The following is a 16,980-nucleotide window of genomic DNA, read 5'->3' as shown; positions in this document are numbered from 1 at the left end:
TTGAATAAGTGAGCACACACGTGTGATGTGGTGCATACTCACCTGCAGACACGTGCCCCTCATGCATGCACACATACATGACACCATACACGAACACAAACTCTCTCTGTGTGAGACATGACACCTTGGCTGAAAGCGGTGGTTCATGCCTATTCTCCCAGCACTTTGAAGGTGGAGGCATGGTGAATTCCAGGCCAGTCTAGGCTAGAATGAGATCCTGTCTGAAAAAAAAAGTCCCTAAAAAATGTAACTTACAGTTTATTTTCAAGTGGTGTCATATTTGTATGTACAGATGAACATTAGTGTGGGCATAGGTTTTCCTAAATTCACTGAGATTTTGACTTTAATGTCAACTTTTGGGGGGAAGGCAGGTTTCTAGACAGGGTTTCGCTGTTAACATCACTGGCTATACTGGAAAGTGCTCTATAGACCAGGCTGGCCTTGAACTCACAAGTCCACCTGCCTCTGCCTGTTAGGACTCAAGGCATGCACCACCACCGCCCAGCTTAATGTCAATTTTTTAAAAAGTCTTATGTATAGTCTTGCCTTATCACCAATCTATTCAAAATTGCCCAACTTTTAAATCTTATTTGTGCTGTATATTTCTAAATTCTAAACAAAGAAACCCAAATGTTCAATAACTATATCAACTTTTCAAAAGAGCTATTTTAATATAGAGCTTACACAGTAGAGCTAGACATACTAACGCCAAATAGCAGTTCCGCTGCCTTAGCCCTTCACCCCCACGTACCTGAGTGACGTACTGAGCAGGAAGTACTGCGTAGCCCACATTCCCTGTTCCTGGAGCTGGGGCCAGCACGGTACCTGGAGGAAGGTTAGTGAGGTTGGGCTGGATCTGAGGCAGTGGTGTGGCAGGCATGATGAGCCGTTGCTGTGGCTGGCTAGTAGTTACTATTTGTGAAGTTGAATTCATTGGTTTTGGAACAACCTAAAAAAAAAAAAAAAAATTTTTTTAAAGGAACATTAGTGACTAAATCATAAAAAAAGAAACATCAATTAAGCTGTTTAACTCAGTATAAATGTCTTATACATAAAACTCACTTGTTTAACGGCCTGCGTTGGGACAAATGGAACGGACATCCGTACGGGGGTTGTATTAACAACCACTGGTTTTGCTTTTTCAAAGGAAAAGAAAAAAAGAAAGAAAGAAAGTTTATTTACAGAAAACAGTACTCAAAACCCTTGGGAATACTCATGCTTTGAGACATACTTAAGAGACATTTAAGGCTTTCCTCCTGCTTCTCATTTTGAGCAATCTTTAATCAAGATAGTTACCTTTCTTGGGAGACAGGGGCAGGTGGATTTCTGGGAGATGGAGGCCAACCTGGTCTACACAGTTAATTCCAGGACAGCCACTGCCACATAGAGAGAGCTTGTCTCAAACAAAAACAAAAACAAGAAAAGTTGCTTACTCCACCCAGCAAATCTAAGTCTGAGGTGAGTAAGCAACCCAGCTGAGGACTATCTGCAGGTTCACGGCCTCCACTGAAATCCCCTCAGCCTCTGCTCAGAAACCCTCCACAACTCTGTACAAATCAGCTACCTACACCATCCTGTGCTACTATTTCTAATTCCTGACTTTTAATTCAAGCTACAGATAAGATTGTGCTGTAGAGCTCCATATTTGAAATATACAACAGGGCAATAAGGTTAAGAATCTGAGTTTTTGAGCTAGCTAGATGGTTGAGTAAGTAAAGACTGGATTCAGTCCCTGAAACCTGTATAATGGAGGGGAAGAGCCAACTCCTACAACTCTGACACATACACATGTGCACATGCCATGCACTCACACACATACACTCATATGCACACACTCATGCACAAAAAAGCATATATGCATACATAACATACATGAACATACACACATGTACACACACATACCCACATACATACACACACAGACACGCACACTCAAATATATGCACACCCACTCACATGAATGTGCAAACACACACTAATTAAAAAATAAGTTCTAAAGTCAGAGGACCCAGTGGTTGAAACCCCAGGTCTGCCACTTTTAACTGTGCAGTCTCTTTGCTTGCAATTTGCATAGTAAATACCCAGACAGGGTATAAGGATTAAAGATGTTAATTCATTAAAGTGAACTAGAATCATTTCCACCAAATAGCAAGTGCTCAATAAACATCAGTTATCATTACTACTGCTATTACTGTAACCACTGCTACTATATAAATATAAATGATATTCCATATAAATGATATTTAGTTTCCTGCTCACAAGGAAACCAAGATATAAAGCATTTGTTCTTAAGATTATATTGTTGAACAGATTAGGCAAGCACCCAAATTTTAAAAAAATTAAATATTTTTAAGATTTATTTTAGATGTATCAGTGCTTTGCCTGCCTGCATTTATGTCTGGTACCTGTGGAGGTTCAAATAGTGTGTCAAATCCTATGAAAATGGAGTTAGGTTAGAAGTATTGCTGAGTTGCCATCTAGGTGCCGGGAACTGAACCAGGTCCTCTGCAAGAGCAGCATGTACTGTGTGTACTGCTGGGCCATCTTTCCAGACCCACAGGGAAACTGAATCATAATCATAGAAGTGACTTTACAGGCACTGGGCAGGTTATACTTATGAGTATGTTGTGTGTATGAACAATTAAACAGAGCCAATGAATTTGAGAGAAAGCAAAGCAGGGAAAGCATGCGAAGGGATGGAGTGAGGAAAAGGAAAAAGTAAAATGATGTAACTATTTTTAAATTTCAAGAAATGAAAAAAATAAGATAAACTGCTTTGAGATTAAAGAAAGGAAGAAAGAAAGAAAAGGAAATATACATTTGTTGGCAGAAAATGGAATGTAGAAAGAATGCAGAGAAGGTAGCATGAGAGGCCCAGACATGAGGGAGTGGTGTAGGCAGCCAGACTGTGGCCGGACTTCTCTGCAGACAGAAAATGAGAAGCAGAGGCTGTAAGCACTCACATTTCTGAACACACATCGGTCTAGGTGGACCTTAGGGTGGATGTAGACAACGGAACACAAGGGAGGTTGCTGAGGAACCTGGAATGTTAAGGTAGAAATGTGTATACTTATCTGTTTTTGTTTGTTTTAAGAGAGGGTCTACCTATAAAGCCCTGGCTGTCCTGGACTTTCCTATGTATATCAGGCTGGTACTGAACTCACAGAGATCCACCCATTGGTCTCTGCTTTCCAAGTGCTAGGATTTAAGGAACATACCACCACCACTTGGAAAGAAATTGTATTCTTTATTTTAATTTTAAATTTTGAGACATTTGTTTTCTCACTATGTAGCACTGGCTGGCCTGGAACTTCGTATATAGACCAGGCTGGCCTTGAACTCACAGAAATCTGCCTACCTCTGCCTACCCCAGTGCTGGGATTGCAGGCGTGTGCCATAATGCCCATTCTTACTCTGTATTTTTAATTCTACACACAAAGAAGTTTTTAGGGAATCTGGGGTACCTAAATATTATGAAAACAGCACAAAGCAAATTTTATTTGGTGGCAGTGTGTAAAAACAAAACAATCCAAGTCAAGCTGCAAGAAACAAGACAACATAGGTGAGTGTAAGCACGAAGGAGTGGGTGCCAGCACAGGGTTAGGTAGAGCATGCATGTCAAAGATCTGGCAGAAGTGAAAGGAAATGCCCCCACCGCACTGCCAGTGCTAGGAACAGTGGGTATAAGGGAGAAAGGACCAGCCATTGCAGAGTCATCCAAACTGTTAGATGATGGCTATTAGAACTAAAAACTTCAGGTGAACTGAGCTTCAGAGGACACAACATGATGTAGGGAAATGAAGGATAAACTCAGGAAACAGGTTGACAACAGACTAAAGTACTTGGTCTAGAGCCAATTAAATGTAATTATGAAAACTCTACTGCCATTTCCATAGCTTTGAAAGGGGTGGTAGTAAGAAGATAGGAAAGGTATCACCTGGGGTTTCATTTGTTCAAGAGTAAAGCTCAGAGCCTGGTCTCAAAGCCAGTACTGGAAAAAAAGGGTGTTATACACAATAAATGAAAGGGTCTTTGTATAAAAAGGCCATCATGATATCGATGGACTTCTTTCTTCTTAAACTTTTGATGGAGTCCAGCAGGCTGCAGATGGCCCTAGATGACTGCTCTACAGAGAGGGTACCCTGATTTCCAGGGGAGCCGGCTGCTAACAAGGTACAAACTGGGGAGGCCACAGCGGTGGAAGGAAGCACAGAGTACTGTCAGTGAGGTCAGTGAGGGTGACAGCACAGCTCTCATGGGGCTGGAGATGGCTGGCTCCGTGGGGAAAGCACTTGCCTCATAAGCATGAGCACCGTGGACCCACAAAAAGCCAGACACTGTAGAGTGCCTCATCCTGGCATTCCTATAGTGAGATGGGAGCTGAGGCAGGGGAATCCTGAAGCTCAAGGAGCTGGCTAGAATGGTGTACCAAGCAGCAGACAACAGGCGCTCTCAACAAGGTGAGAAATGACAAGGCTGTCTTCTGACATCCAGATGTGCTACGACAAGTGTATACCTGAACTCACATTTGTGTGCATGCACAAAAACAAAATAAAAGTGCATTTGAAGGTGCATATAAAATATTTCAATAAAGTTATGATACAAATAATGCATAAGCAGTATGTAGTTGTTTGAATAAGAAATGACCCCACAGGCTCATATATTTGAATGCTTAGGCACCAGAGGGTGGAACTCTTTGAAAGGAATTGCCCTCGACTACTTCTCCAGAACTCTGCCTACCATACCTGCAGCCATGCTCATTGCCATGATGATCATGGAACGAAACTGTAACCTAGCTCCAATTAAGTATTTTCTTTTACAAGAGTTGCCATGGTCATGGTGTCTCTTCACAGCACTAGAACAGTGACTAAGACACAGTGCAATGACATTGAGTTTGATTTTCCTGTTACACCAAAGGATGAATAATGTTATAAAACACCATTACAGACTAGTGCTAGAACACTGGATTTAAGAACAAAGTTCAAACTGACACTTGACCCCTAGCACCTGCTCTTTGGAGAGGGGAAAGGATGGTCACCAGCTGTGAGAACATACACAGCAAGCAGCACATATAGGAGAAATCTCTGGTGCTCTGGTGCTCAGGAAAAAACACCAAAGGATTGTGACCTGCTCAGTCATATCAATATGGGGTTGTCTTCATCTTCTCCCCTCATGCATGCACAAATGTGAGTTGCACACACCCCAGGAAACTTTGGCACCCATTTACAGTAATGTACCTAATGGACTAGAGCACCTCTTTTGCTCATCTGTTAAAACTGTAACTTCAACTTGCTATTCCTATAAAATGATACATAGTATAAATAAATATGTAGATTCTTTTATGGAGAGGACAGACAGAAAAATGTTAGGTGCCTATGAAAGAAACTCCATACACAGTGTATGTATGTGAGCAGGTTGGAAGAGGGTGGAGTAAGGTGAAGGAGACAAAGAGACAGAAGAGGCAAGCAGGAGGCAAAGGAGTTTGGAAGCAGGAGTCAGTCCAGAGACTGTAGAGGACAGAAGGAAAAGAAACTGAGGAGGAAAATGCACAAAGGGACTATAAGTCCACTCCTCCCACTTCCTGCATCTTCGCTTCACTGTTTTTACTCTACCAATGAATAAAACAATGCTAGTGTTACCCTGGGAACGGAGTCGTGGCATACTACACACACACACAAACACCCACAAAATACAACTGACAATAACTAGCAAGTGCTTTATATCACACAATATATAAGTAGATTGGATCAGTCCCTACAGTATGGAGAAAACAAAATTTGACTCTTTTAGTTCATGATATGTAAATTTTACTTTCCTTTCATTAAGAACCTTATGATAGGGGCTGGAGAGATGGCTCATCGGTTAAGAGTCCTGGCTGTTCTTCCAGAAGGATCTGAGTTCCCAGCAACCACATGGTGGCTCACAGCCATCTATAATGGGTTCTGATGTCCTCTTCTGTCATGCAGGCACACATGCAGGCAAAACACTTGCACATGACAGATTGATAGATGGATGGACGGACAGCAGGCAGGCAGGCAGACAGACGAAGAGAAGTGCTATGATGGGGCCAAGGAGATGGCTCAGTGGGTAGAGCACCTGCCACTAAGCTTAAAGACCTGAGTTTGATCCCCAAGACGCACATAATGGAAGGAGAGAATCAGCTTCCACAAGAGAACTCTGGACAAGTGCATGACACTTGACCCACCCTCAAAGGGAACTAAAACCAAATAACTGTCTGGTAATTGATTCTTCCAAGCATTTCTGCACTTGGCTTTGTGGTATTGGGGATCAAGCCTCAGGCCTTCCTTACACACAGCAGGCAAGCAACCCACCACTTAACCACACACTCATGTCTTCAGTCTGACATGTTGGAACATGAAGCAGTTTACCACGCAAAAACAGGCTCTAAGCACTAAGCTTTCTGAACCTGTCATTCTGCTCCACTTTTAAAAGGCAGCCAGTATGAGAACAGTTCCATGTGTGTACACATGTCTCAGATAACTGGAAGGCTTGCTTGCTGGCAGAGTCTCATTGCTCACTGGCCCTGAAACTTCAAGATAAATGAGGACCTTGAACTTCTGTTCCTTCTTCGTCCACCTCCCATGCACTGGGTTTACAATGTGAGTACAACCACACCCAGTCTGTGGTGCTAAGCAGACCTATGGCTCTGGGCATGCAAGGCAAGCACTCTACCAACTGATCAGTACAGGGCCAATTATAAAGCAAGTATTATTCAAAAAAAGATTAAATTGTTACATTCTTATTTATACACTGACCACCTGTCATTTCAATTGACCCAAGCTTTAGCAAAGAGCTGCATATTTCAGAAAATAAATAAAACTATCCCACTGACATAAATAGTAGAGGGTTTAAGCTAGCAGCAAAATAGCTACTCAATTAACTAATACTCATGTGGTTTTATAACAACTAACTTCTCAAAGAATGAAATAGTAGTTACATACAGCTATGCTCTCACTTCACAGTCTGCTGTAGCAATCAGTGCTCATTCATACTGTCACAGGAAATGCCAGATTTAACAATGTCCTTTAACAATGTTAAAAGCATTCACTGCTGTTAAAAGAAATATGGTCACAAACCTTGCTGAAGAGGCTGAGTGTTTACACTGGGACTCTGACTCGCTGGCTGGGCTGAGTTACTGGCTGTTGTGGCGGTAACAAGTCGGACATAATGAAACTTGCTTCCAGGCACTTGGATCTGCTGAACATTGGGAGCAGTTGCCAGAGGAATGATGGTCTTAAACTGTGATGTGCTCATCCCTCCAACAGTGATGGTCTGCACAGCTGATTTCACTGCCTGTCAAATAATACAGACAACATGCCACCATTAATCTGTTAATTCAGGACAGTCACTACAGTAACAGAGTGTGCTCTTAAGTCTCATCAACAACTTGTTCAGAAGGAAATGAAATCAAAAATTCAGCTGGAGCTGGAGAGTTGATGGCTCAGAGGGAAGCACTATCCAGAGAACCCAGAGTTTGGTCCCCAACATCAATGTGAAGCAGCTCACAACCATCTGCAACCCAATTTCTGGGACCCAATGTACTACTCTTCTAGCCTCCACAGACACCTGCACTCATATGCACAAAACCACACACACACACAAATAAAAATTAACCTTGAAAAACTCAGGAGAATTTGAAGAGCAGGGATGAAGATATATGAGGATATGGGAGGACTTGGAGGAAAGAAAAAAGGAGGAAAATATTGTAATTATAATCTCAAAAATAAAAAAATTTAAAAACTAAAAAAAACCCAAGAATGTACACAATTTTGTGTCTATTAGGTAAAATTTATGAGAAAGGTATCATATTTTGACTCTCAGAATTAAAAAGAGAATATAGATGTTTTCACCAAATAAACTATTGTTTTGTTGAACATGTTCTAAAGAAGGACCATTCTGTTCCTGTACCAAGTTTACTTGATTTTGAAAGGCTACAACATATACCACCCTGCTGTACAAATCTATGGACATGATGCCAAATACTGTTCAAAATTATTCCAATTAATGGCTGTCTAGAGAAATCAACCAATTTTGGGTGTAAAAAATCTGTGTTACATTTTAAACACCATTTCAATAATTTTCTCCATCAGATAGTACGCTGAGACTTCCTAGGAAACTAATGAAGCTTCAGAAGCAGCCCAGAAAGCAAGGAGTCTCGATGAGATGCCCCTAATTTACATATGACTCATGTTTAACACACTGTCAACACAAGCAAAGATCAACTGGGTGTGGGTGGTGGACACTTGGCAATCTCAGCCATGTGGAAGCTGAGGCCAGATGGTGAGTTTGTCAAGGATGCTGCGGGTGACACAGTGAACCCTACTTAAAACCTTAACTAAATAAAATAAAGGCATATTATTTCATAAAAGATTACATATACCCCCACTTAGCCTATGGAAAGTCCTCACAGAGACAACTGCCACTAGGCAAGGATTAACTGCTATATGACTAGTAAGAGTGGACTGAAGTGAGATCCAGTGAGTCTGCTGTCTGAATTTTAATTTTGTTTTGTGTTTTAAGTCTTACTACAATCATTACCATCACTCATTTACATAACCAACTTTGAGGCCTCTGTGTTCATGTTCACATCACTTCTTGCCACATGTTTGCACAACATTCAGAAGTGGTTTCATGAGCCGACACCCGAGTCTGCCTGTCAGACACTATGTGGCTAGCACATGTGTTCATCCTCTCCAGTCCTGTGCTCTCGTGGCTAATGTCCACCCAAACGCACATCTACATGAAAACAGCTCAGTCAGGGCTGACTCTCCAAAGACACAACTGGAACTGGCGCTCTTGTTCCCCCGTGTGGGTCCTCAGGCTTGACAGCAAGAACTGTTACCTGCTGAGGCATCTCACTGTTCTTTATATTCATTTTGAAATTTTATGTTTGTACAATTACTTGGCTAACTTTTAAAATAATGTTTTCCCTATCCTACATAGAACTCTAAGTCCTATATGTCCATGTTTCCCCAAAAAGAGTACTGCCCCAACATATAGTAAGCATTCAATGTATATTTCTAAGTGGTGAATGAAGAAATACTAGGATTCAGCTATCTCTTTTTTTTTTTTTTTTTTTTTTTTTTTTCCTTATTCACACATTCTTTCCTCTTACTGGAAAACTAGTTGCAGGTGCTAAAGAGATGGCTCAGTGGCTAAAAACACTTGTCTGTCCTTAAAGAGAACCTGAGTTCTGTTCCCTGAACTCACAGCAGCTCCATCCGGAACTCCAATTCCAGGGGATCTATCTTAGTTAGGGTTTCTACTGCTGTGATGAAATACTATAACCAAAAGCAACTTGGGGTGTGGTGGCACACACCTTTAATGCGGCACTTGAGAGGCAGAAACAGACAGACTTAGACCAGCCTGGTCTTCATATCAACTTGTGAGACAGCCAGGGTTACATAATAGAGGGACCCAGTCTGAAAAGAAAAAGAAAGGTTCTTTTGGGCAAAGTGCCTCATACCTGTAATTCCAACATTTGGAAAGAGTTCCAGGCTAGCCTGGACTACAGAATGAGATTTGAGCTGGGCTTTGGTGGTGCATGCCTTTAATCCCAGCACTAGAAAGGCAGAGGCTGGTGGATCTCTGTGATGAGGCCAGCCTGGTCTACAGAGCTGGTTCCAGGACAGGCTCCAAAGCTACATAGAGAAACCCTGTCTCAAAAATACCAAAAAAGAAAGAAAGAAAGAAAGAAAAAAAAAAAAAAAAAAAAAAAGACAAAAGAAAAAAACAAAGCCCTGAGCACAGATAGATTACTATGAGTGGATCGGTCCTGAAGAAACAGAAAACCTGAAAAGACTAATAACAAGCAAGGAGACTAAATCAGTTTTCCCATCAGTACTGAATTGTTCCTTTTTTCTCCCAAAGACAAGGCCAAGGCAAATAGCTTCCCTGCTGAATTCCACTAAAACATTTACAGCACACACCAATTTTGCTTACATTACTAAAAATAAATAAATAAATAAAAGAATTTTTCCAAAGGTATTCAATGTGGCCATTATTATTCCACCACCAAAAGCAAACAAGAATACAACCAAAAAAAGAACTACAGGCAAGTATCTTTGAAAAACAAATATGCAAAATTCCTCAACAAACTACTAGCCGACTGAGCAAGGGGTATAGGTTATTAAGTGCTTGCCTAGCAAGTGTGAAGCTCTAAGTTAGGCCCCCCAATACCATGAAACAATAACTACAACATACAGCACTCAGGAAGAGAGGACTGCCAAGTGTTGAAGGCTAATCTAGGCTACACAGAGAGCTCTAGGACAGCCTGGATTACAAGGTAAAACAGAAACAGCAACAGCAACAAAGGAATCAATAAATGTAACACAACCAACCATGTGATCATTTCAACAGACCCAAAAAATTTTTGAGACTTAGCAACCCTTTGAGATAGAGCTTTCAAGGACAAAAGGAACATACTTAAACATATGAGGCCACATCCTAATGTCCAACAGCCAGTTGTGGGTGAAAAACTGAGAGCCTTCTCTCTAAAAACCTCAAACAAGAAAAAAATAAAAGAGCTCACTTTCACTATTTTTACTCAGTAAAGAGCTAGAAGCACTATAGAGAACCAAGGAAGAGAAAGAAACACGATTCACACCAGAAAAGAGGAAGTCAAATTTTCACTGTCAGATGACACACTCTTAAACACAGAAAACCCCAATGGCTCTGCCAGAACACCTGAAAACCTAACTAATAGTAAGTGACAAATTCAACAGTTTCAGGACATGCCATTAACAGATAAACCCACCAGTACTTCTAGAGGCCAACAGCAGCAAACTGCCTGAGTCTGAAGTCAGGAAAGTCATGACATTTACAATAGTCACCAAAACAAACCCCACAGCATTGGTGCATATATTTAATCAGAAAAGTGAGACATTCTACAGTAAAAACTATAAAGCATCCTGTTAAATGAAGCTGAAGACAGTTCAGTGTAAGCACAGGCTCAGAATGTATGATTCCTTTGGTTCAATTCCCAAAACAATTATTTAACACTACATTAAATTTATGTTATGTACCAGGAAGTGGGGGCGCACACCTTTAATCCCAGCACTTGGGAGGCACAGGCAAACAGATCGCTGTGAGTTTGAGGTCAGCATGGGCTACAGAGTTCCAGGACAGGACTGTTACACAGAGAAACTCTGTCTTGAAAAACCAAAACAAACAAATGTTGTGTGTATGTACATGGGGTGTACACACACACACACACACACACACACACACACACACACACACACACACTTTTTTTTAAAGATATGATCTCAAGCTGGTGTCAAACTGAGGCTTGAGTTGACCTCTAACTTCTGGGCTACCACCCTCCACCCCCACAAGTACTGAGATAACAGCTGTATATGACCACACCCACTTCTATTCACTTCTGGAGACTGAACTCAGGACTTCATGTATGCTGGCAAACACTGCATCAGCCGAGATATATCCCAAATCCTGAAAGAAACAACACCTGCCAGATGTCCAGCCATCTTGCTAAATTTAAACCTTAATAGCTGAGCTGTGGTCTTTATCTGTGCATATGAATGTAAGTGAGTGAACTGTGGGAAGCTTTCATAGCCATCTTAATCCCTTATTTCCTTTTCTGGCTGGACATTAATTCAGATCTGCAGAACCGAACAAGTATCAAAAGTAGGTGTTATTACTCAACACTACTGACACTCGAGTATCCTATTTTTGTATTTTCAAATTTCTTTTTACCACAGTAAAAGTTGGATATTAGGGATTCTATGCATTCACTGGAATTTTGGTAATTACTCTCTTCTTCCAATTAGTTTTGCATATTAAAGCCCTGGATTCAAGAAACACACAACTCTAAAAAGAAATACTATGATTTCAGAACAAAAGATACACTGAGGTCAGAAAACAGACAACAAAATTGGTAAAACTTGTCTACAAAGTGAGTTGTAGGACAGCCAGGACTGTTTACACAGAGAACCCTGTCTTGAAATATCAAAAAAAAATTAGTAAAACTTAAAAAGCAGTGGTTCCCAACCTTCCTAATGCTTCAACCCTTTAACACAGCTCCTCATATTGTGATGACCATCCCCCCCAAAAGTATTTCACTACTATTTCATAACTGGATCATAATGGAAATATCTGATATGCAAGATATCTGTTGTGAGACCCTTGTGAGGGGGTTCGAGGCCCACAGGTTGAGACCCAGTGACTTAAAGCAAGGAGAAATGAATAAAACACAACATTTCATTAATTCGATGTTTGTGTGTCTAAGAAATGTCTATGAAATTTCATGATTACTTCGACTATACAACAGAAACCTGCCATGCAGTGAGAAACAGGTGCAGCTTTCAGGGGGGTTGGGAAAGCACTGGCGTCTTTGTGCTGTCCAGTGAGAGACAGAGAAGAGTGGGGGAGCTGTCTGAAATGTTAGCAAGGTCGTCCCTGTGCCAGACTTGATGGTAGATGCTCAAGGAGAGAGGATGTAGGAAGTAGTAGGGAGGAGTTTCAAGATGTAGGACCAACAAGGTGGAATTCCAGGCCCTCTCTCCAGTAAGATAAGATCACGTGGAAATACTTGGATTGATAGAAATGGGTTAATATTTAAGACAGAGCTAGCCAATAAGATATGCTAGTAACAGGCCAACAACTTTATATCTAATACAGCGTCTCTATGGGTTATTTGGGGCTGGCGCAGCGATGGGACCAGACCGGCAGGAAAACCTGCTCATAACACATGTATACTACCATACCCAGCTAAAATTCTTTTTTAGTTTTTTTCTTAATTGATTTCCCCAGGAATATTCCTGAAATAGATTCTTGCCACACTCTGGTTTTCATGCTAACTCTTACTCATTTTCTCCCATGGAGTCTTGTCCTTGGGTCAGTCCTGATTTCCCCACTCTCTATACAGCCTAATGTTCCAGAAGAGGCCTGTGGCTTTAGTTAATGCCTCTGTTAAACTTCCCAATTGTATCTGCCTCTAGGTAACTAGTGAGGACATCAACAACAAACATAATTAAGAACTAAATACCCCTTCACTCAAATCAACAATTTCTACCACGACTCTCTAATACAAAAGAGCCATATGGAGTGTTTTCTATCAGCCCAATGTATGTTAGTCACTTGCCCAAGGTGTGAGCTACATGTTGATCAACTCCACACAGTCTAAAACGGATGTGGCCAATTACCTCTTGTCTACCTAAAAAAAGGGGGTGAGGATGCTGGAAAATGGTGCATCAGCCAAGGGCATGGAATGCTCTTCCAGATGGACCAGATTTGGTTCTCAGAGCCCACATGGCAGCTCACAACTGCCTGAAACTGCAGTTCCAGAGGATCCAATACCTTTTTCTGAGGGAACTAGGCATACTCATGGTGCACAGATATATATATATATATATATATATATATATATATATATGCAGGCAAAATCCTCATACATATAAAAATGTTTATATTAATAAAAGCCCAAAGACTGGACATTTTGGGTACATACTTGTAATATAAACACTTAGGAGACCGAGGCAGCAGGATTTTGGCTACATGATGAGAACTTGTCACAAAAAAGGAAGAGGGAGGGAGGAAAGGAAAGAAGGGAGGGAGGGAAGGCAGGAGAGAGGGAAGGCAGGAAGGAATGAAGGCAGGAAGAAGACAGGAAGGCAGGCAGGCAGGAAGGAAGGAAGGAAGGAAGGAAGGAAGGAAGGAAGGAAGGAAGGAAGGAAGGCAAAAGAATCTCATTCTGACAAGTGACAACTGGCCTGGGCTGGTAGCAGCAGCAGATATGGACTATTCTGCTGGAAGCCAGTTAGCTACTTATTTAGCTACTTTTCAGTATCTAACTTAGTGATTCTTTATTCTCACCCACAGTGTGGAATGAAAATATTAAAACTAAAATGTAACCTGCCTACAGATTCTGATTTAAATGGGGGATGGCAGGACTTCAGACATTTGTTTTGTTTTGTTTTAAAGAGGCCCAGGTGCTTCTCAAGTACATACAGATAGCCAAACTGACTCTGGCTGATTTCTCTCAGGGTCTACATTATCTTCTCCCAAACTGTCTTTTACAACTCAGCAGGTCTCCTTTATAAATACGCAAATCTTTTATTATTCAGAATACTGGCTCTCAGTCTAAGTGCCCTTTTGAATCTCTCAGGGACAGATTCAAAATCTTGACTTCAAACTCCAGAGAGATTGACTCAGACAGTGTGGAATGAGAATTAGGCACTGGTAATTAAGACTCCCCATGTGATTCCAGCATGCAGACAAGGGTGAGAACCACTGATGCATGTGCACTGTGAACAAGTTAGTTTTTGAGAACAGTAATTCTTCCATGCAAGCACAGCACCTCAGGGTCTCACACTACAATACCATGTAGCTCCTGGAATGCACCACACAGGTACAAACTCAGGAGCACCTCTTCTCAGTCACAGCTCAGTTCCACCTATCTTTCAGTTTAAGAATCTCAAAGAATAACCTTCAAAGACAGGTGTAGTGGCACAGGCCAGTAATCCCAGCACTCAGAAGGCTGAGGCAAAAGGATTGCCTTGCGTTCGAGGCCAGCCTGTGCTACACAGAAAGACTCTAAAGTCAAAACAAGAATAGCCTTCTCTGTATAAATCTCAGTCATGAACACACACACACACACACACACACACACACACACACACACACACACACGGGCACACACATCAGTCTACCCTGTGTAGCTTTAGAGCCTGTCCTGCCTCTGCCTTCTGCAAGGCTTTGTAGACAACTTTTAATGTTTCCATCTAATGGTCTTACTGAATTCCTTGAAATTAAAGCCCTTATTTATGTTTTAGCCCAGTGCTTATCATTATGCATGAAACCATAGGCTGACTCCATTTTATTACAGAAAATTTTGTTGCACTATATTAATTTATATGGGGATGCCTACTATAATTAGCTGTATGAGGTCATATTTACATATTGTATAGACCAAACATTCAATGTTATTTAATTTATGAATAGCTGCAAATCAAGGAAGAAGTCAGGGACAAAAGAAAATGTATTTCCAGAATTGTAAGGTGGCAACTCACAGGAAAAAAAAAATATTTTCCACCCAAGTGACTTTTAAAATATACCTGCCTTGTCTGTCTCTTCACATTGGTATGACACCAGTATGTCTTAGGAGGGTAGGCTAGATACTTGCCACCTCAGGAGGAAAACAAATCATGTAAAGCTCTCAAACACTAAAATGCAGTTACACTCCAAATGTTTGATAATATGCTAGCAACACCAATGTCCTTTTCTAGGACTGAATGTTACCCTGCAAAAACTCACTCTCCATAAAGCAGAGGTTACTTTAGCATCTTATAACTACAAATTCCCTACATGTGTTTATTACTACCCAAGAGAAATTTTGCTAAATACTAGCTGAATAGTTCCATATCATATACTTCATTAAAAAAGACTTGTATCTGTGTGGTCATAAAAATCACCAGTGGTTACTCTGTTATCACTGTTTATTGTGTTATTCTGCTTAAAGTAAAATCTTTACTAGCAAAAACTTCTTGCTTGTGATTGAGAGTACAGCAAAGAGAGAGGTGAGAGAGCAGAGGGAGAATGAGTCCTTGATCAGCACACCTATAATCCCACCTGGGAGGCAGAAGCAGGAGGGTTTTGAGTCCTAGGCCAGCCACCCAAGCTGCAAAGTAGACCCAGTCTTAAACAAACAACAAGCAAAACAAAAAACAACAACAAAAAAAAAACAAAGAAGGAAAACAGTTTGATTACTAAATTAATTCTGTATTCACTGAGTGCCTATTATCTGCTTGGGAAATTATGAAAACTAAAAAAGTATTTGAAGTTACTTGTAAGACAATAAAGGCAAGCAACCACAATATTTGGCATTTGTGGCTGATTTTCTTTTCTTTTTTTTTTTTTTACCTTATTTGGTGACTTCAAAGGTGAGATGGCTATCTTATTTGGTGTCTGTGTTGTAGAATTTAAAGTTGATCCAATAACACCACTTTCTGATATTGTCATGGTCTTTGATGGAGTTCCAGGAGTAGACTGGGAAAGAACCCTACCTGCAAACAAGAGGCAGGTTAAGAAAGTAGTAACTGGCCAACAGTATAATATCTAATACAGAGTCTCTGTGTATTATTTGGGGCTGGCGCGGTGGCGGGACAAGACCAGGCGTCAGGCGGAAAAACCAAACTCCTTACAAATGGCGCCCATATAGATATGGATACTTTGTATTGGAATGGATTTTCATTTACTGATACAATTTAAGGTCAATGTTGTGATATGTATATTTCTCTTCTTGTTTAGGTATTGTGTTTATATAGCTCATTTAGAAATGTAATGTATAATGTAGTACAGATTATAGATAATTACCTATGATAGTCAAAGCTTAGAGTTAAGTTAGTTAGGTTTTCAAGATAAACAGAGATGTATTTGAGATAGATAGGCATTCTTCAAACCTTTCAAAGACCTACAGAATATGGCATTTAAAATGGTTTAGGGTTTTCGTGACAGTGAGACATAATTGCTCTTGGCAATACCACCTGCAACAGAAAGAAAGATGGACATTGAAGAAACTCTTTATGGAGTTTACTTTCAATATGGCAAGATTAGCCATATGGACAAGATACTGCTCTTGTCTGGACTGTTTGACTATGTGCTATATAAACTGGACATGCAGGACCCATAGAAAAGTGATTGCTGATTCAAGATGGACATTGCTATAGAGTTCCTGCTTCATGGAAGAGTCTGCCAGACAGTCTGCAGGACACAGAGAAAAGTGACTGACAAACTGCCAATACAAAAAGACAGTTTAAAGTTTCCTGCTTTGCTGAAGAGTCTGCCAGACACACTATGGCCTATGGGCTGAAGATGGAAGATTACAAAAGAACTTCAGGTGACAAAGGCAAGATGTCTCTGTCATTTGTAGAGTTTATATATTATCCTTCTGTAGTCTTTGAAGGAGTTGAAGACAGATAGTTATGGTTACAGTTTTCCTTA

At 40.7% G+C, this 16,980-nt stretch overlaps 1 protein-coding gene across 8 annotated transcripts in view; it reads right to left on the bottom strand.

Moving 5' to 3' along the window:
- Lin54 (lin-54 DREAM MuvB core complex component) overlaps positions 1–16,980 on the bottom strand; it is a 63,523-nt gene that overhangs the window by 13,478 nt on the left and 33,065 nt on the right. For all 8 annotated transcript variants that reach the window (XM_051198630.1, XM_051198634.1, XM_051198636.1 and 5 more), the window contains 4 exons: positions 15,901–16,043; positions 7,098–7,314; positions 1,063–1,136; positions 752–949 (listed from right to left, as the gene is read on the bottom strand). In XM_051198630.1, coding sequence (XP_051054587.1) covers positions 752–949; positions 1,063–1,136; positions 7,098–7,314; positions 15,901–16,043 — 632 coding nt within the window. The remainder of the gene's footprint in view (positions 1–751; positions 950–1,062; positions 1,137–7,097; positions 7,315–15,900; positions 16,044–16,980) is intronic.

Source organism: Phodopus roborovskii, unplaced genomic scaffold, assembly GCF_943737965.1.
Source record: "Phodopus roborovskii unplaced genomic scaffold, PHOROB, whole genome shotgun sequence".
NCBI classification, from domain to species: domain Eukaryota; kingdom Metazoa; phylum Chordata; class Mammalia; order Rodentia; family Cricetidae; genus Phodopus; species Phodopus roborovskii.
Note: the sequence above shows the minus strand (reverse complement) of the source record. Positions and strands in the feature narration are given on the sequence as shown.